Here is a 21,367-nt window from a genome sequence, read left to right on the forward strand (position 1 = left end):
TGCACTCGATCAGTTCACCATCACCTGCCTCTCCAGTTCTTTACTCATTTGTTCTTCCTCTTTTTCTTCTTCTCCCTTTTCCTCTTCTTTTGCCACCAAGGATATCACTGGGGCTTGGTACCTACAGGACTCCATGGCTCCCAGACACATGTTTCTTTCTTTTAGAGAGGGTGAGAGAAACAGAGAGGATGAAAGAGAGAGACACTGAAGCCCCCCCCCACACACACACACTACTGCAGGGCGCACACACACACTACTGCAGGGCGCACACACACACTACTGCAGGGCGCACACACACACTACTGCAGGGCGGGTGCCCCCATGTAGTGGCTGGGGGCTCAAACTTAGGCCCTTGTGCATGGTAACATTTGTGCTCTGCCTGCCCCTCTTTTTATTTTCTCCTTTTTGCCCACTTTCTTTTACCCTTCTCTTGGCATCTCTTCATTCCTGTTCATGAGCTCTTTCTGTCCATTTTCACCTCCCTTTTGCCTTTTCCATTCTTAGATGATCCTGTATTATTATTCGCCTCTCCTTCTTCTGTCCCTGTCTGTCCTTGCTTTCTCAAGTTTCCCTTTTAAGTATTTTCTCCTGCCCCTGTAATGGCTGTACCAATCACTCTATTCATTGTCATCCTGGATTTTTTTTTTTTCCCAGCAGGGCTATTGCTGGGGCTGGGTGCCTACAAAACAAATCCACCACTCCTGGTAGCTATTTATCCTCCCCCCCTTTTCTTTTATTTGACAGGACAGAGAGAAATCAATAGGGGAGGGGGTAGATAGGGAGATAAAGAGAGACACTGCAGCACTTCCACCCTGCAGGTGGAGGCCAGGGGCCTGAACCTGTGTCCTTGCACCTGGTAACATGTGCATCCAACTGCCTGGCTGCTCCCCCTGTTGCTACCATGGTTACCACTGGAACTCAGTGTTGGCATGACTCCACCTCTCCCAGCAGCCATTTTTCTTTCCCTTTTTACAGAAGATTGATAGAGAGGATGAGCAGGGGTGGCGGGGGTGAGGTGGGGTGGGGTGGGATGAGACAGAGAAGGAAAGACCCTGCAGTCCTACTCTCCTGTCTTGAAGCTTTCCCCTTGCAGGTGGTGGCCCGGGACTAAAACTGGATCTTTATACATGATAACATGTGCGTTCTCTCAGGTGAGCCACCTGCTGGCCCCTGTTGTCATTTTGAACTTCCAGACTTTTTTGTTCTTCTTGACCGTCCTTCCCCTCTATATATTTCCATTCCATCTCTGTTGGCCACATAGCCAAGATGCCTCCTTCACACTCCTTGGCTGCATGAACCTTTCCCTCTCTCTCACCTTCATAGGCAAGAAATGGTTGGGGAAGAGTCTCTGGACCATCTCCTTGGGATGCGGGTCACAGATCTTCAGCTTCTTCATGCTCAAGTGGAACAGCGGTTGAATGAAAACATGACTTTATCACACGAGGCTAAAAAGCCTGATTTTACTTTACACATCACAACCTCTGCCGAGCAAGAAGCCACACGACCCGATCAAGTCAGAGAACTACATGAAATTCCCAGCAAGCCCATCAAAGTCCACAAACGGGGCCGAGCAGGGGGCAAAAAAACACGTGCGTACGGCAGGACCTAGCTCATGCTTCTGGGTTCCCAAGAGGCTGGGTGAATTTGGGGAAGAAGCGGATCAAAGGCCTTCAGGTTGGAATAGTAATAAGTGGACCTTGTCACAGAAAAAAACAAACAAACAAAAAAACCTTCCTAGGAAGAATCTGCCCAAACCTAGAAAGACTTCAAGTCTGTCTCTGTAGGATTTGGGAATACATGTTGACAGAGGAGAGTGCTGGGAATAAAGCAAAGAGAAAACATCTTTTTTGCTGAAGTCTCAGCCCTCTTTCAACCTCTCTCATTTTTTTTTTTTTTGTCATTAGGGTCATTGCTGGATTTTACCACTCCCAGTGAGGTCTCTCTCTCTCTCTCTCTCTCTCTCTCTGAGTGAGAGGGGAGCTACTATAGCACTGCTCCACCACTAGTGAAGTCTCCTTTGTGTAGATGTTCCCGTGTAGTGGTTGGGGGCTCAAACCGGGGTCCTCATGCATGATAAAGTGCCAACTCCACTGCGTGAGCTGTCTTCCAGCTCCTGGCGGATGTTTTTCTGGCAGTTCCTCTTAGTTCATACCAGATACTGGGGAGGGTTTTTACCTAAACCTCTCATGTTTTCTTTATCTGCATCCTCTGATACTTTTTTTTTCCCCCGCAGATCGAAAATTACTTCGGGGTCTCAAGAAGACAAAAGAGATTGTCTCCGAGTCAAGTGTCTTAGAGGGTGAAGGTGACAAGAGTGAATCTGCATTAAGTGAGCCAGAAGAAACAACCTTATTTTCCAGACTTTCCATCTTCAGTCTAACAGAAGCAGAAACAAAATATCTAGACAAAGATCCCTCCAGGGATTATATTACACTGAAGATGCTGAAGAAAATACAGGATAGAAAAGGCAAGAAAAAACCAGCTCAGAGACACACAAAGAAGCATAAGAAGAAGGAAGAAACTGAAGTTCTTACGGAGGAAGCTTTGCCTCCTGAAGATAAAGAACCACTCAGAAGGAAGAGATACAGGGGCCGGGGTGCCTCTGGGGAACCTGGTTACAAGAGTTTATCATGGCGGGATGACCTGTGTCGTCTTATGACCTTCAGGATGTCTGGCTCCCAAACAGAAATATCACGAGCTCTCAACAGTGAGCTAGTGACCATGGCTCAGCAGGTGCTGGTGGATCAGCAGGCCAGCTGGGACCTGTTTCAGGAGATCTGCCCCCTGTTAAAGAAAGACTGGGATGTTCAGCCTGGGGAGAGTCCATCTGAGGGTGCAGAGCATGAGGAAGCTTTATTAGAAGAGAAAACAATTTATGAAGAACCAGTTGAAGAGGACCTAGTGATTACAGGCAGGAGAGTCTCAAAAGCAGAGCTGGACCAAGTGCAAAGGGAAGAAAGGGATATGAAGGAATTAAAGGAGACTGAGAGAATTTCCAAAAAACGAGAAAAAGAGAGAAAGAAAAAGAAAAAGAAAATTACCTTTGTAGAACCAGGGGAAACACCCAAGGAAAAGCCAGTTTCAAAGAAAGAAAAGGTCTCAAAGGTGCCCTCTAAGTCAGTGATAAAAAGACCCTCTCAGGAAACAAAAATGGATAAAGAAGAGAAGGAAGTGACCCAAGAAGAGAGGGATGTCACAAGTCAGAAAGTGGAGGAGCCAGCCAAAGTGAAAGTGAAGGAAGAGCCGCAGGAAAAACCAGCTAAGGAGGAGAAAAGACTATCTTGGAAGGAGTGGAAGGAGTCCTGGGACCAGTGGAAAAAGGCCCAAATGGAGACAAATATATCTTGGAATGAATGGAAGAAAAAATGGGATGAGAAGAGCCAGGAGGAAGAGGGGGAAAAATCAGTCAAAGACAAAGAGTACCTCTCTGCAGATGAGACAAAGCCAGAGGAGAAAGAAAAGAAGCTGAAATGGGACGAGTGGGCACAGGTCTGGGAAAAGATATTGTCAGAACAACATCTGTCCAAAATGATTCTAGAGAAGGACAAAGATGCCCCAGTGAAGAAAGTGACCTCAGAGGAGGAAGTGTCCCCAGAGGAGAAAGAATTACCTTCTGAGGGAGAGGAAGAAGAAAGTGTAATAGAACAGCAGAGACAGATAGAGCAAGAACACAAGCAGGCTATCAAGGAGAAGAAACGAGCCCGAGCTGAAAAAATACGAGCCCAAGAAGAGAGAAAGCTGGCACAAGAAGAAGAGATGCTAGCACTAGAAGAGAGAGAGCTGGCTTTTGAAGAGAAGAGACTGGCCAGAGACTACAGGAAACTGGCTAAGAGAGACGACAGGACAATCACCCAAATATTTTTCAAAACAGAGGAAGAGCTGGCTGATAGAGAAGAGAAGTTGAGTCACAAAGCGGAGAAACTGGCCCAGGAAAAGACCAGACTGGCCAGGAAATGGGAGAAACTGGCTCAAGAAGAAGAGAACATAGCCAACACAGGAGGGAAGCTGGCTGAGGTAAAAGAGATAATGGTCCAGAAAGTGGAAAGTATGACTCAGAAGGAACAAGAACTGGCAAATCAAGAAAAGGAACTAACCCAGGATCTGGATGACGTAACATGGGAAATAGAGGAACTGACTTGGAAAGAAGATGAACTGCATCAGGAAGAGATGGGACTCGACGCAGAGGAGGGGGATCTGATTATAGCAGAGAAGAAAGTGCTCTGGCAAGAGGACAGGCTGACTAAGGAGGAAACTAAACTGGCCTTAGAAGAAGAGCTGCTGATCCAGGAGGAAACAAAACTGTCTTTGGATGTGGAAAGACTCCCTGAGGAAGAGCAGCGACTGATCCAGAGAAGGAGAGAGTTAATGGCCAAAAAGGAAATACTACTCCAGGAAAAGGAACTTTTAGACCAGAGAAAGGAGGAAACTAGACACAGCAGGAAGATAATGGACCAGAAGAAGGGGTCTCTGAAATCAAGGAAGGAGAAACTGGCTCAGGAGAAGTTCATATTGACAAAGAGGAAAGAGAACCTGCTCCAGAATCAGGAAAGCATCACCCAGAACAAAGAGAACTTGACCCAAGCAAAGGTGAAACTAGGCTTGTACAAGGAGAGACTGAGTAATATAGAAAAGAAGCTGGTGGATGAAAAGAAGAAACATTTACAGAAGAAGGACAAACTAACTACGATAGAGAAAAGACTGACCAAAAATGGAGAAACTCTAGCTAGGAAACAGCAGAAACTATATAAGGACAAAGCGGATTTAGCTGTGCAGAAAAAGACAGCACTTCATGGATGGCAGCTGGTCAAGGACAGTTTTCTTATCAACAAAGAGCAGGAATTAGTCATGAAAATTAAGAAGCTGGCCCAGGAAAAGGAAATACTGGAGGAAGAGACAGCAATTTTATCTAGGAGAGAGACTCAAGAATTCCCACAAAGACACTCAGCTGAGACTGAGCTAGAAATCATTAAGCACAAATTGTCATTAGAAGAGATGGCACTAGTCTATGAAGATAGAGTCATTGCCACAGAGCAAAAGGAGGTTGTCAGAGGTGAAATGGAAATTACTACAGGAGAGAGAATATATGCTAAGGAAGAAAGAAAGCTAGCCAAAGTAGCAAGGAAGTTGATTAAAGATGGCAAGAGCATTTCCAAGGAGCCCAAAGAGAGCAGCAAACTGTTAAGGACACTGCAAAAACTTATCAAACAAGAAAGGCGCCTAACCCGGGAAGAAATACATATGACAAAGAGAAGGAGGTCATTATTCTTGAGGGAAAGGAAACTGAGCAAGGACAGGTATGCACTGGATGTCAAAGAGTCAGAGCCATCAAAGTATCAATCAGACATATACAGTGATGAGAAGAAACTGGCTAAGAAGCAGAGGAAACTAGCCAAGGAAATGAAAAATATAATTAAGAAAGAGAGAAAACTGGTTAAGGAAGAAATCATACTAGCTGAAAAAGAGAGGGAAGTCAAAACAGGAGAGGAGGAAGCATTATCAGAGGAAGAAGATGATACAGTCCCACTGTTCCTTAAACAAAAGCTGAAAAAGAGCAAAGAGTTAGAGAGTGATGTTGAGGAGCAGAGAGAGTTACCCAGTCAACTGAAGGCATCTGAATATGAAGACAGCTTTACTGAAGAAGTGGAGAATCTACTAGCAGAAATGGAGCGATATTATGAGTATGTGTCGGAGGAGGAGGAAGAGGAGATACTAGAAGAGGAGGAGCAAGAAGAGGTGGAGGAGGAAGAAGTCGAGGAGATACAAGAGCTGCAGACAGACATGGAGGTGGAAGAAGAGGAGGAGAAGTATGATGAGGTGGCAGATGAGGAGAAGGATGAGGAGGTGGCAGATGAGGAGAAGGATGAGGAGGTGGCAGATGAGGAGAAGGATGAGGAGGTGGCAGATGAGGAGGTAGAAGCCATGGAAGAGATGGTCATGGAGAAAATGGTCATGGAAGAGGAAAAGGTGGAAAAGTTGGGAGAGGAGGTGGTGGAAGAGTCAGAGGAGGAAGAGGAGAAAAAAAGCAAGGAGGAGGAGGAGGAGGAGGAAGAGGAAGAGAAGGAAATGTCTGAGGAGGAGGAGAAAAGAACGAGTGAGGAAGAGATGGCAAGTCCGAGTGTACAAGAAGAGGAGAGAAGCATATCAGAAGAGGCTGGCATGGAAAAAACAATGCCAACAGAAAAACTGCCTACGTTAAAGGAGAAAAAAAGTAAGGATCTACGAGGAAGAGTAAAATTACCTTCAATTGGGGAAAGAACCCCTGAGGTCAAACATAGTGATTTAGAACTGAAAATTCTGAAAATCTCTCCGAAGAAACTAATCCCAATACCTCTGGGACCTAGGGAAAAGAAGTTCCCAGAGCCAGCATCTATGAAACCCACAACAACCGAGGAAAAGGTCACAGTGCCTGAGACACTCAGGGCATTTCCATGGTTAAAGATGATACATAAACAAAAAGAACCGTGGGAGGAACCTACATCTGAACAAATGACTGAATTCTCAAAACTGGACTTACACCACCCATTGGGGAAGACTGTGAAGCCTCGGAGACTCCAGGACAAACCAGCAAGGTCCAAGAGGCTGTGGTTTTTGGGGCAGCGTCCACCTCTGTTGGACCAGCTTCGTGTCCCGGCTGAGGAGACGCTTGAAGATGTCAGCCGTTCTGATGTGATATGGCTCTACCGGACCATAGCTCAGATGCAGGCAGGAGAAGAGCTTCCCCGGGCGAGTTTCCACCGACTGTGCCAGCTCCTTAAAGACCTCACCTCCCAGGGCAACTTAGAGTGGATACATCAGGCCCTCCTTAAATCCATTGTGCACCGTCACAGTACGACTCTGGAATCCCAAGGGAAGAGCATCTTCACACCCAGAAAGGAGCCCAGGGGTCCAAAATCCCTGAAAGTGATCCCTCCTATAAAGAGGAAGGAAACAGAAAGCAGGCTAACACTGTTGGCAGCCCCCACACCAAAGGTGCCACTAGCAACCAAGAGGATCCAGGACCTGAAGGCTAGAGACTGGCCTCTTCTGGAAGAGCCTTACAGGAGTGTGTGGGCCCAGCAGGTGTCCCAGACCTTGCAAGAGATGGAGATGACACACTTCCATCCTGCCTCCAGAGCTGCTGTAGAAAAACAAACATGGGCGCTGGTGTTTCAGAAGGATTTCAGGACCTTTAGAGAGAAAAGTAGACACCTCAGGCTGCCCAAGCTGGAGAAGGTACAGCCCACATCTAAAGAGAAGGAAGAGGTACCTCCTTGGGAGACATTTGTGGCACTGTACTATGTCCTGCAGATGTTTCGGGAACGATATGGAGAAGACAGCATGACCTGGAGGGAACAGTTCTACCATCTCATGGACCTGTACCAAATTAAGTCCCTCCGAATCCAGAGACTGCTACAGGAGTTGGTACAGAGAAAAGAATTCCGACCCAAAGGGCTCTTCTTCAGGGAGGCCCTACACAGTATGGAGCTTGGGCCTGGGGAGCGGCTAATCTACCATCTTTTGTGTGATCGTTCTTCTATCTCTAAGAAATCCCTGGCATTCCAGGAAGTGGTACCCCTCCCTGAGCAGAACAGTGTGCGTGCTATCCTGCCCATAGGCATCGCCCAGTATGGGATCTTAGAACTCGCCTGGAAGAGCCTACCCCAAGCTGATGTTCACCTCACCAAGAAATTGCCTCACATCATTGCTCCTACTCCCTAACCTGGAACTGACTGTCAGTCAAGGACTTTTCATTCCCACATGGAGAACAGTCTTGGTCATCGGACTCTAGCTGTTTATATCTAGGTATCCCTACACAGAGGTAGGGAAAGGGCATTGCCTTTCCTTCCGTATTCCAGAAGCCAGCTTCTGTATATGGAATAAATAGGATATTCTCATTTGCAACAAGCGCTGTGATGTGTCCTTTTCCCTCCAACGCTGGTTCTCCAGAAAGGTAGTGGGGGAGATCAGAGACTCACCTACTCCTGAAATGGGCAAATGGGACTAGTCAATTGGCCAATAGTGATCATCTTTGGAAGCCTTGATGCAGAAGAATCTGTCTCTGTCTTCTTCTTTCCTTCTCTCCCACCACTCTCCCCAAAGACTATAGGAAGGAGCCAGAGAAGTTGAGCAAATGTCTTTCATGCCTGAGGCCCAGTGTCAGTTCCTAGTACCACCATAAATTACAGATGAGCAGTGCTCTGGTAAAAATAAACAGATAGACAAAAACAAACCGAAAACCCTCCTCAAGACTATAGGAAGGAAAATATATGGTTCAAGAATGTTAATTTGGCATGAATTCAAGGGGCATCATACAGAGGCAGGGGGATGAATTTTAAAATCAAAAGGCCCACCTAGCACTTTCCTTTAGTTGGGTGAGGTACATGGTAGAGATAGACTTAATTTCTCTGATCATAGCTCTGCATGGTGATGACTTGAGTCCCGAATGGCCGGTGTGGTAGGTGTTGAGGAGAGTCGTGAGTGTGTAGTTGGGCTTTTCCATATCAGAGTGATAGGATGGGGACAGCAAATTTCAAGTAGAGAGACTGATCCAACAGCTGGGCAAGGTAATAAAAGTTAACAGGGGTCAGCTGGCTCCGCAGCTGAATCAAGTTTCCTTGTTGGTCTCCCTTCACTTGTCTGTCTCCCTTCACTTGTCTGTGTCAAAAAGAAAACAGTAGAGAGCGGAGGGTAGATAGCATAATGGTTATGCGAACAGACTCTCATGCCTGAGGCTCCAAAGTGCCAGGTTCAATCCCCCGCACCACCATAAGCCAGAGTTGAACAGTGCTCTGGTTAAAACAAACAAACAAACAAAAAACCATATAAAACAACAAATAGAATGAAAAAAAAAGGATCAAACACATAAAAATAAAAGAAAACAGTAGGGAGGGGGAGATAACAGGATGGTTATGCAAATGACTTTCATACCTGAGGATCTGAATTTCCACCAGAAGCCAGAGCAGAGCTGTGCAGTACTCTGGTTAAAAAAAAAAAAAAAAAGGAAAGAAAAAAAAGGAGGGGGTGAAACAGTGCACACATAACAAAATATCAGACACGAAAATGGGGATACATCAGTACAGTTCTTGCAGTCCTTGAGAGGGCAAAGGTTACTACCAATATTTCTTTAATTAATTAATTAATTGTTTTTAAACTGCTCAGCTCTGACTTATGATTGAACTTGGGACTTTGGAGCCTCAGGCATGAGAATCTCTTTGCATAATAACCATTATGCTATCTACCCCCACACTATAAATATTTCTATACTCTCCAGTTAAAAAGACTCTATACTTACAAATTTGACAACACAAATGGAATGGACAAATGTCTTAAAAAGCCCAAAAGGGGAGTAGTAATACCAGTCTAATTAATTTTGTAAGCTCTCAATGAATCCTGTGCTCAAACAACATAGACAGAGAATTGGCAATGACTCAAGTGTATAAAAGTACATGTTTTGCCATGCATGGTGGTTTGGGTACAAGCCCCTGGAATAGCTCTATGGATGGTGTGGTGGAGCAGTGCTATGGTGTTTCCCTCCCTTTTTTTTTTTGAATTTTTTTTCTATTTGTTATTTATTTATTTATTTATTTATTTATTTATTTATTTCATTGTCTCCAGGGTTATTGCTGGGGCTCGGTGCCTGCACTATGAATCCACTGCTCCTGGAGGCTATTTTTCCCTTTTGTTGCCCTTGTTGTCATTGTTATTGTTGTTATTATTGTTGTCATTGTTGTTGGATAGGACAGAAAAATGGAGAGAGGAGGGGAAGACAGAGGGGGAGAGAAAGATAGACACCTGAAGACTTGCTTCACCTCTTGTTAAATGTTCACCCCCTACAGGTGGAGAGCCAGGGGCTCAAACCGGGCTCCGTAAGCCAGTCCTTGCGCTTTGTGCCATGTGTGCTTAACCTGCTGCGCTACCACCTGACCCCCTGCTTTTTATTTTTTACAAATACGTTTTAAATAGATATATTTATTTATTTCCCCCCAGGTTTATTGGTGGGGCTCAGTGTTAGCACTACGAATCTACTGCTCTTGGTGGCCATTTTTTTCTATTTTATTGGATAGGCCAGAGGAAAATTGTGAGGGGAGGGGAGCATAGAGAGGGAGAAAGATAACCACATGCAGACCTGCTTCACTGCTCGTGAAGTGACTCCGTTTTTAAAGGTCTTTAATTCATTTATTATTGGATAGAGAGAGAAATTGAGAGGGGGATATAGGGAAAGAGACAGAGAGACACCTGCAGCCCTGCTTCACGATGCATGAAGCTTTCCCCTTGCAGATGGTAGAGACCAGGGGCTTGAATCTGAGTCCTTGCACACTGTAATATGTGTGCTTAACCAGGTGTGCCACTGCTTGGCTTGGCTTTTTTTTTTTTTTTCCCAGAGCATTGCTCAGCATTGCCTTATGGTGGTAAGGGAAATTGCACCTGGGACTTTGGAGTCTTGAGTCTTGAGTTTCTGCAAAACCATTATGCTATTTCCCCAACCCCACTTAAGTATTTGTTGGGTGTTGGAAAAGTCATGATGCATTTTTGCATAGAAAATAATGTCATGACTTTTCAAATAATTATATATATATATATATATATAGCTACATTTATATATATAAAAAGGTTTTTTATATATACATATATATGGTTTAGATAATTGAGAGGTGAAGGGAGCTAGAGAGGGCAAGAGGAGGTGGATAGCATAATAATGGTTATGCAAAGAGACTCTCTTGCCTGAGTCTCAGAAGTCTCAGGTTCAATCGCCCTGAACAAACATAAGCCAGAGCTAATCAATGCTCTGGTAAAATAAATAAATAAATAAATAAATAAATAAATAAATAAATAAATCTCACACAGGAGGGAAGAGTGGTGGCACCCCTGTTACAATGCACAAGGATCTGGGTTCAAGCCTCCAGTTCCCACCTTAAGGAGGATAGCTTCAAGAGAGGTGAAGCAGTGTCTCTCTATCTCTCTCCATCTCTATCATCCCCTTCCTCTCACTTTCTTGTTGTCTCTTTCTAATAGATAAATAATTTAAAAATGTTTAAAAAAGAAAAAAGAGAGCAAGGGCAGGAGACAGAGATACCTGCAGCACTTGCTTCACTGCTTGTGAAGCTTACACCCTGCAGGTGGGGCCCAGACTCAAGCCTCGGTCCTCCTGTCTAGTAATATGGGTGCTCAACTTGATACACCACCACCTGGCCCCTCATTTTTCAACTTAAAAAAAATCTTTTTAATAGAAACAGTGAAGCCAAAAGAGTAAAAGAGACCACAGTGGAGACCAGATAGCTCACATGGCAAACGAGTACAGGATCCAATGAATTATTTCACCAGTCAACTTTTCCCCCCCAAGTTTATAATTTTGTATAGGGTTGGGAGATAGCTCACTTGGATAGTGCTCTGTTTTGCCATGTGACTGACCCAGGTTCGACCACCAACTTCAGTGCTATGTTCTCTTTCAGATTCTTTATCTTTTTTTTTTTTTTAAAGAAAAATTCTGTGGTCCATGAATAATGTAAATATCCAAATGACCCTAGACAGAAAAAAAGATTCCCTACAACTTCAAGGCTTCCATGGCTCTCTCCTGTCCTCCACCAGACACCAAAAGAGAGGGAACAGGGGAATAGCTTGAAAGGGTAGGTGAGCAGTAGTAGACTGGGATGCCCCTCCCCAGCATCCCCGGTGGGGAGCCAGGAGCTGGATTCTTGATGGCAAATGGACTACAACTCCCAGTGTACACAACAGAGGCACAATGGCATTTGCAGCACTGGGGCAGGATGCTTCCCCAGACTCCATCTCTCCCTGGAGGCTTGAGTGCTAGAGAACAAGGTTTAAAGAAAAAGGGGAAAGCTTAACAAGCAGTGAAGCAGCACTGTATTTCCCTATCTCCCTCTCCCTCTTCCCTCCCCTCTCTCTTCCTCTAGCCCCTCTCTATCTTCCTTTCCCCTCTCAATTTTTCTCTGTCCTATCAAAATAAATGAAAAAAGAAAAAAAGAGATGGGAGACTAATGCTTCCTGCCTGTCTCACCTTGGAGGCTGCAATGCCCAGTACCCTTTAGCTTTTTTTTTTTTTTTTATATCAGAGAAGAGACAGAGAGAAATTGGGAGGAGGGGTTGGAGAGGGATCGAAACAGAGAGACATCTGTAGCCCTGCTTCACCACTTGTGATACTTTTCCCCTGCAGGTGGGGACCAGGGGCTTGAGCCTGGGACCTAGTACACTGTAAAGTGTGTGCTCAACCAGGTGTGGCACCACCCCGGCCCCTCCCCTCCTTTTGCTTTATCTCCACAACAAGCCAGCTGGTTTCCCAGGATCACTTGCCACTAGTAGGTTAAGTACTGGGGGGAGAGGATGGAAACCATTTCTCAAAAATCCCAACAGTGGGAGACTTTAGTTCCTTTTGTGCTCTGTCCATAATCTCTTAAGTATTTTCTTCTACCTCCTCAAAGTCCCTGAGATGAAAATGTGCAGGAGGCCGGTGGGTTGCAGCTCCCAAGAAACCCTGTGGAGAAAAGAGCTTTCCCAGCATTACTTCTCTCCCTAAGTGGCCTAGGGCCAGACCAGCTCCACGGTCAGACCTAGAGAATAGTGCAACACTGCATTTTAGGTTATAACTAGGAAACTCAAATGGCTCCTAATGATTTCTGGCAAATACACTGGGTTTGAAATAGGGCCAAACCATAAGCATCTCTGGGTTTGCTTATGCATAGCCTTGAAGAACCCCATAATGGTACTAACTCGAGGGTGTGTTTTGCAAATGTCTATCACAGGGAGATGGGAAATTATACCCACATGTTAACAACTGTGCTATAAACCATTACCCCCCACCCCAATAAAATGGGAAAACCTAACTGCATATTAACCATCCATAAAATATATGGGCTTTATTTAATTTTAATTTTATTTATTTTTTGCCTCCAGGGTTATTGCTGGGGCTCAGTGCCTGCACTACGCATACACTGCTCCTGCTCCTGCTCCTGGAGGTCATTTTCTCCCATTTTGTTGCCCTTGTTATTTTTGCCTTTGTTGTTGTTATTATTGTTATAGCTGTTGTTGGATAGGACAGAGAGAAATTGAGAGAGGAGGGGAAGGTGGGGGGGAGAAAGATAGACACCTGCAGACCTGCTTCACCACCCGTGAAGTGACACCCCCACTCCCGTAGGTGGGTAGCCTGGCGCTCTAACTGGGATCCTTACACCCGTCCTTGTGCTTTGCGCCATGTGCGCTTAACCTACAGCGCTACCGCCCGACCCCCATGGGTTTCATTTTTAATTGCTCATGTAAATGATTGAACTTAATACATAATTCTGTAAGATTCCTTTTTCTCACATTAATTTTATAAATATCTTTGTTCATTTAACTATAATATTTGACAAGTATATTGTACATTGTATGAACATACTTCATTTAAAAGTAATTGTTTACTATTATATTCATGGGCATTAGTTGGCCTTGAATTTTCCACTATTAAAAAAAGTTTTACAAATCATTCTGAACATAGTCTTGTTTATAAGTGGCAAAAAATAAAATAGTTGTCTTAATAAAATAGAAAAATGTATAGCCTTATTTGTGGCAAGAAAACTTTCGTTTAAAAAAGAAATGAAGACAATGAAACAAACAAACAAACCTTTGTACAATGTGGAGGTGGAGTATTTCATCCCAGATATACCCCCTTCCACACACACGTTTTTTTTTTAAAATTAATTTATTTTCCCTTTGTTTTTGCCCTTGTTGTTTTATTGTTGTAGTCATTACTGTTGTTGTTATTGATGCCTTCTTTGTTGGATAGGACAGAGAGAAATGGAGAGAAAAGGGGGAGACAGGGAGAGAGAAAGATAGACACCTGCAGACCTGCTTCACCACTTGTGAAGCGACTCCCCTGCAGTTGGGGAGCCGGGGGCTTGAACCGAGACCGTTATGCCAGTCCTTGTGCTTTGGGCCACCTGCGCTTAACTGCTGCGCTACCGCCCGACTCCCACAACGTTCTTTTTTTAACCTCCCTTTTTTGAAAATTTTTATTTATAAAATGGAAATATTGACAAGACCATAGGATAAGAGGGACACAACTCCACACAGTTCCTACCACCAGAACTCCGTATCCAATCCCCTCCCTTGATAGCTTTCCTAATCTTTATCCCTCTGGGAGTATGGACCCAGGATCGTTATGGGGTGCAGAAGGTGGGAGTTCTGGCTTCTGTAATTGCTTCCTTGCTGAGCATGGGCATTAACAGGTTGATTCATACTCCCAGCCTGTTTCTCGTTTCCCTAGTGGGGTAGGGATCTGGGGAGGTGGGGCTCCAGGACACATTGGTGGGGTCATCTGCCCAGCGAAATCAGGTTGGCATCATGATAGCATCTGGAAACTGCTGGCTGAATAAAAGAAGTTAAGATATAAAGCAAAGCAAATTGTTGACTAATCATGAAGCTAAAGGCTAGAATATTGCAGATGAAGATTTGGGGTCTCCGACTTGGAAAAAGCTAGTAGGGCTATTTTAGGTATATTCCAAGGGGTCCATGACCCTACTAGTTTTTGCCTGAGCCTGACATCTAATGTGCAGGTGACCTAAGTTATTGTCTGGGGAGATGGTGTCATCATTGGAAAAAGGACATGAAAGCTGGATCAGGGAAGAGAGTAGCTCCCAAATATGGGGAAAGTATTTAAATACTGATAACTTGTAAACCCCATTGATTTGATCTGGGGCCTGTACTTTAGCATAGGAGTTACCTCCCTTTTAAAGGGTTTCCCAGATCTCTGCATCTCTGCTATCTGCAATCTCACGGGTCAAGCAAATCCTTCCTATTCTCTATATAAATGACTTCATTGTTTTCTAACATTGTCTTCATTGTTGTTGCTAAAAGCGATGGACTCATAGTGCCGGCACCAAGCCCCAGAGATAACACTGGTGGTAATTAAAAAAAAAAGAAAAAAAGTAAATGGAAGGCAGCAGTCTAGTAGGAGGAGGCGGGGCCCGGGGCTGGGAAATGGGGCGTGGTGGGAACCAGGGTCCATGGATTTGCGCATGTGTAGAAAAAAACATGCCACATTCTCAAACCTCTAGCCCCGCCTCCACACATATGTAGCTGGTGGATGGTCACTACAGCTTTCTTGCCAGAATACGGTGATCTGGAAGTCCTTTGCCCAGGGCTGCAAGGCTCAGGGTGGACACAATAGCTTCAGCAGGTACATTGCTGATCAATCCACTCCACTTAAGTTACACCCTGTCCTAGACCAGAGAGAGGAGAGAGGGCAGCCTGGAGGCATCCTCTGTCGAGTTTGCTTCCCAGTGACTCATAGTCTCTGTCTTGACAAGCGAGGGGGTGTCACGGAAAGATACCGGGACGTGCTCAGGAATTGTCTACCCTGTTTCCTACTTCCTTTCTTTTATAATGAATCGGGCTAGCTTTGTGACTTCTCTGAGCGTTCTGGACTCTGGCACTGTCATTGTACAGGGCACAAAGGGTCCCTTTATGACCGTGGAATCAGCTGCACCACCTGGGCCATGCAGACATCGAGTCATAAAGGCCACCACGCAACCCTGCACTTTCAGTGACAATGGCAAAATAAGCACAGTCCAGAGTCTGACTCTATTCTGAATGCTGCCAGATTTTAGGCTTGTGAATGGAAAAAGGCCTAATTGTATCTTTCAGTAACTGTGCCATTTTCAATAATCAGAAAATCAGGACACCAGTTATGTTTATTGGCTTGGTGTCAGGAATTGAACTAGAGACCTCACACCTGGGAAGTATGGACTTTACCAGTGAGCTACCTTCCTGGTCCTGCCACCAGTTTATGACTGAATTTCAGTTAAATAGTGAGTAATTTTTTTATAGCACAGGTATGTATCACCTATTGTTTATCTGAAAATCAAATGTAACTGGGCAACATTCATTTCCCCCCCTTTTGTTGCCCTTTTTTTTTAAATCGTTGTTGTGGTTATTACTGTTGTTGTTGGATAGAAACAGAGAAATAGAAAGAGGAGAGGAAGACAGGGAGGAGAGAGAAAGATAGACATCTGCAGACCGGCTTCACTGCTCCTGAAGCTACACACCTGCAGGTAGGGAGCAGAGGGCTGGAACTGGTATACTTACTCCTGTCCTTGCACTTCGCGCCATGTGCATTTAACCCTCTGTGCTACCGCCTGACTCCCAACATTAAATTTGTATTACATTTTACTTTATTCTATCTGACAACTTTGAGTTAAGGCATTCACACATGCATGAAAATTCTGAAAAAATGGTGCCTTACTTGTGTAAACATGCAATAAAGTTCATTATTAATTTTTTTTTAGTTTTTTTGTTTTGCCTCCAGGGTTATTGCTGGGACTCGTGCCTGCACTATGAATCCACTGCTCCTGAAGGCTATTTTTTCCCTTTTGTTGCTCTTGTTGTTTATCGTTGTTGTTATTATTGATGTCGTTGTTGTTGGATAGGACAGAGAGAAATCGAGAGAGGACAAGAAGACAGAAGAAGAGAGAAAGATAGACACCTGCAGACCTGCTTCACTGCCTGTAAAGCGACCCCCCTCCAGGTGGGGAACTGGGGGCTCAAACCTTGCACTTTGTACCATGTGAGTTTAACCTGCTGTGCCACCGCCCAGCCCCCAGTAAAATTCATTTTTATAGAAAGGCTACTCAGGTCAGGAGATGGTTCAGTCTGTTAAAGCAACAACTTGCATGTCTAAGTCTTTTTTATATTTATTTTATTTGTTTATTCCCTTTTGTTGCCCTTGTTGTTTTATTGTTGTAGTTATTATTGTTGTTGTTGTTGGATAGGACAGAGAGAAATGGAGAGAGGAGGGGAAGACAGAGAGGAGGAGAGAAAGATAGACACCTGCAGATCTGCTTCACCGCCTGTGAAGCGACTCCCCTGCAGGTGGGGAGCCGGGGTTCAAACCGGGATCCTTAAGCCGGTCCTTGTGCTTTGCGCCACCTGCGCTTAACCTTCTGCGCTACAGCCCGACTCCCGTCTAAGTCTTTTTTTATATATAATTTTTTAAATCTTTATTTATTGGATAAAGACAGCCGGAAATCGAGAGGGTAGGGGAGATAGAGAGGGAGAGAGACACCTGCAGCCCTGCTTCACCACTTGCAAAGCTTTCCCTCTGCAGGTGGGGACCAGGGGGCTCAAACCTGGGTCCTTGAGCCCTGTAACATGTGCGCTCAACCAGGTGCGCCACCACCCGGTCCCCATGTCTAAGTCTTAATAGGCTGAAGGTTCAATCTCCAGCACCACCTTTTGCCAGAGTTGAGCAGTCCTCTGGTCTCTCTCCTCCCCCTACCTAAAAAAAAAAAAATAATAATGCTTAAAAATAAAATGTCAAACTTCTGGGAGCTAGGTGGTGGCTCACCTAGTTGAACATATTACCATGGGTAAGGGCCTGGGTTCAAGTCCCTGGTCCCCACCTGAAGGGGGGAAGCTTCACAAGTGGTAGAACAGTGCTGCAAAGGTCTTTCTATTTCCCCCCTCTCCTCTCAATTTCCCTCTGTCTTATCTGATAGTTAAAAAAAGATAAAAAGTTAAACTCCCACAGTATCTGCCTCCTCTCACAGTGTGTTTAGTCATCTGGCTGTGTTGTCTTAAATAGCCCTCAGAAAGTCACTCTGTCCTGCAAACTCAGTGTAAATGCCCTTTCCATACCACTATGCTACAGTGTGACCCTGCTTTACTGCCACAAAGGACCAGAGTCCTCTTGTCTCTTAGCACTTAGCACATTCAGATTCTCTAACATTGGTGTGTTGTCACTAGACAAAAGTGTGTGGTGAGGAGACAGCTTACAGAGGCCCAGCCATTATGATGTTGAAGCCTGTGACACTCTATGAGGAGCTGTCACCAGACCCTGCCTCATCTAGAATGAGAGGCATCTTATCTTTTGTGAATAAAGGTGTGTATGTGTATGTGTGTGTGTGTATGTGTGTGTGTGTGCGTGTGCGCGTGCGCTTGCACATGCATGCTAGGAGTGGGTGGAAGGGGAATAGAGAAAGTGATGATGAGGCACGGTGTTATTGTTTTTTTTAATTTTATTTATAAAAACAAAACACTGACAAAAACCATAGGATAAAGGGAGTACAACTCCACGCAATTCCCACCACCAGAACTCCGCATCCTATCCTCTCCCTTGATAGCTTTCCTAATTTTTATCCCTCTGGGAGTATGGACCCAGGATCATTCTGAGGTGCAGAAGGTGGGAGTTCTGGCTTCTGTAATTGCTTCCCCGCTGAACATGGGCATTGGCAGGTCAATCCATACTCCCAGCCTGTCTATCTTTTTCCCTAGTGGAGTGGGGCTCTGGGTAAGTGGGGCTCCAGGACACATTGGTGGGGTTGTCTGTCCAGAGAAGTACTGTTGACATCATGTTAGCATGTGGAACCTGGTGTTCTGAAAAAAGAGTTAACATATAAAGACAAATAAATTGTTGACAAATCATGAACCTAAAGGTTGGAATATTGCAGAAGAAGCTTTGGGAGGGTCTCCATTTTGTAGATAGTTAGTAGGCCTATTTTAGTTATATTCCAAAGGGCCTATCACTATACTGGTTTTTTTTTTTTTTCCTGAGCCTTACATCTGATATGCAGGTGGACCCAAGTTATTGTCTGGGGAGATGGTGTCATGGCTGGAAAAAAGCCTAGGAAGCTGGGTCAGGGAAGAGAGTAGCTCCCAAATATGAGAAAGGTGTATAAATATTTCTAAAAGCATTTAAAAATATTTATTTATTTCCCCTTTTGTTACCCTTGTTGTTGTAGTTATTATTGTTGTTGTTATTGACAACAGGTGGGGAGCTGGGGGCTTGCAGGGGAGTCACTTCCCAAGCAGGGGAGTCACTTCACAAGTGGTGAAGCAGGTCTGCAGGTGTCTATCTTTCTCTCCCCCTCTCTGTCTTCCCCTCCTCTCTCCATTTCTCTCTGTCCTATCCAACAACAATGACATCAAGAACAACAATAATAACTACAACAATAAAACAACAAGGGCAACAAAAGGGAAAATAAATAAATATTTAAAAAATTGACTTCCTAGCTTTTTCAAAAATGGAGACCCCCAAATATCACCTTCTATATTCTTACCTTTTGGTTCCTGATTATTAAACAATTTGTTCTGCTTTATATTTTAATGCTTTTCAGCCACCAAGTTACAGATGCTACCATGACACCAATCTTGAAATATGCCTAAATAGACTTCATTAATTTTTGCTGAACTCTACAGCTAACATGCAGGTAGACTAAAAGTATTGTCTGGGAAGATGGTGTCAGAGTTGAGAATAGAACTAGAGAGCTGGATCAGGACAGAGAGTAACTCCCAAATATGGGAAAAGTATATAAATACTATAAACTGTAAACCCCATCGAGCTGACCTAGGACCCACATCTATTTATATTTAGCACATGAGCCTGCATAACCTCTAGATTCCTCTCAGTCTGAGCTTGCATTCCATTGAGATAGCTAGGAACATTCTAGGCTGTCCTCATTTCAATAGTAAGAAAGGAAGAGGGAAATAGGGAGAGACAGAGTGACACCTGCTGTATTTGCTTCACTATTTGTGAAGCTTCTCCCCTGCAAGTGGGGATCAGGGGCTTGAACCCAGGTCTTTGTGCATGGTAATGTGTGTGTTTAAGCAAGTGCACCACCACCCAGTCCCCAATGCTTCTAATTGTTAATTCAAGTAACCCCTGACTTGCTCTCTAGTCCTGTAGGTTAAATTACATTACTCTTTTCTAGAGTTTCATGTAAGTGGAATCATTGAGTATGTGCTCTATGGTGTCGGGTTTCTACTCATTGAATTGTTTCAAAACTTATCCATGTTGTTGCATTATCAGTAGATCAACTCACCCCTATATATATACTTTAATATTTATTTATTCCCTTTGTCACCCTTGTTGTTTTATTGTTGTGGTTTTATTTATTTATTTATTTTTAATAATTTATTTCCTTATTGGGGAATTAATGTTTTACATTCAACAGTAAATACAATAGTTTGTACATGCATAACATTCCCCAGATTCCCATTTAACAATACAACCCCCACTATGTCATTCATCATCTTTCATGGACCTGTATTCTACCCACCCACCCACCCACCCCAGAGTCTTTTACTTTGGTGTAATACTCCAATTCCATTTCAGGTTCGACTTGTGTTTTCTTTTCTAATCTTGTTTTTCAACTTCGGCCTGAGAGTGAGATCATCCCATATTCATCCTTCTGTTTCTGACTTATTTCACTCAACATGATTTTTTCAAGGTCCATCCAAGATTGGCTGAAAACGGTGAAGTCACCATTTTTTACAGCTGAGTAGTATTCCATTGTGTATATATACCACAACTTGCTCAGCCACTCATCTGTTGTTGGACACCTGGGTTGCTTCCAGGTTTTGGTTATTACAAATTGTGCTGCCAAGAACATATGTGTACACAGATCTTTTTGGATGGATGTGTTGGGTTCCTTAGGATATATCCCCAGGAGGGGAATTGCAGGGTCATAGGGTAGGTCCATTTCTAGCCTTCTGAGAGTTCTCCAGACTGTTCTCCACAGAGGTTGGACCAATTGACATTCCCACCAGCAGTGCAGGAGGGTTCCTTTGACCCCACACCCTCTCCAGCATTTGCTGCTGTTACCTTTTCTGATGTATGACATTCTCACAAGAGTGAAGTGATGCCTCATTGTTGTCTTGATTTGCATTTCTCTGACAATCAGAAACTTGGAGCATTTTTTCATGTGTTTCTCAGCCTTTTGGATCTCTTCTGTGGTGAATATTCTGTCCAATCCCTCCCCCCATTTTTGGATGGGGTTATTTGTTGTCTTGTTGTTGAGTCTGGCAAGCTCTTTATATATGTTGGTTATTAAACTCTTATCTGATGTATGGCATGTAAAGATCTTCTCCCATTCTGTGAGGGGTCTCTTGGTTTGGGTAGTGGTTTCTTTTGCTGTGAAGAAGCTTTTTAATTTGACGTAGTCCCATAGGTTTATACTTGCCTTAGTCTTCCTTGTAATTGGATTCGTTTCATTGAAAATGTCTTTAAAATTTATGCGGAAAAAAATTCTTCCAATATTTTCCTCTAAGTATCTGATAGTTTGTGGTCTAACATCCAAGTCCTTGATCCACTTGGAATTTACTTTTGTATTTGGTGAAATACAGTGATTCAGTTTCATTCTTCTGCATGTTTCAACCCATTGTTTCCAACACCATTTGTTGAAGAGACTCTGCTTTCCCCATGTAATAGTCTGGGCTCCTTTGTCAAAGATTAGATGTCCATATGTGTGGGGCCTCATTTCTGGGCTCTCAATTCTATTCCACTGGTCAGTGTGTCTGTTCATGTTCCAGTACCAAGCAGTTTTGATGACAATGGCCCTATAATACAGTTTGAGATCTGGGAGTGTGATGCCTCCGGTTCTATTCTTTTTTCTCAAGATTG

The 21,367-nt window shown here is 44.0% G+C and overlaps 1 protein-coding gene across 1 annotated transcript in view; it reads left to right on the forward strand.

Annotated features, from left to right (window-relative positions):
* Positions 1 to 7,884, forward strand: part of WDR87 (WD repeat domain 87) — a 32,438-nt gene extending 24,554 nt beyond the window's left edge. Inside the window, exons 5-6 of the mRNA XM_060185875.1 lie at positions 1,324 to 1,589; positions 2,234 to 7,884. Of these exons, the coding sequence (XP_060041858.1) occupies positions 1,324 to 1,589; positions 2,234 to 7,698 (5,731 nt within the window). The 3' untranslated portion in view covers positions 7,699 to 7,884. The remainder of the gene's footprint in view (positions 1 to 1,323; positions 1,590 to 2,233) is intronic.
* Positions 7,885 to 21,367: the final 13,483 nt, after the last annotated feature.

Source organism: Erinaceus europaeus, chromosome 2 (genome assembly GCF_950295315.1).
Source record: "Erinaceus europaeus chromosome 2, mEriEur2.1, whole genome shotgun sequence".
Taxonomy (NCBI): Eukaryota; Metazoa; Chordata; class Mammalia; order Eulipotyphla; family Erinaceidae; genus Erinaceus; species Erinaceus europaeus.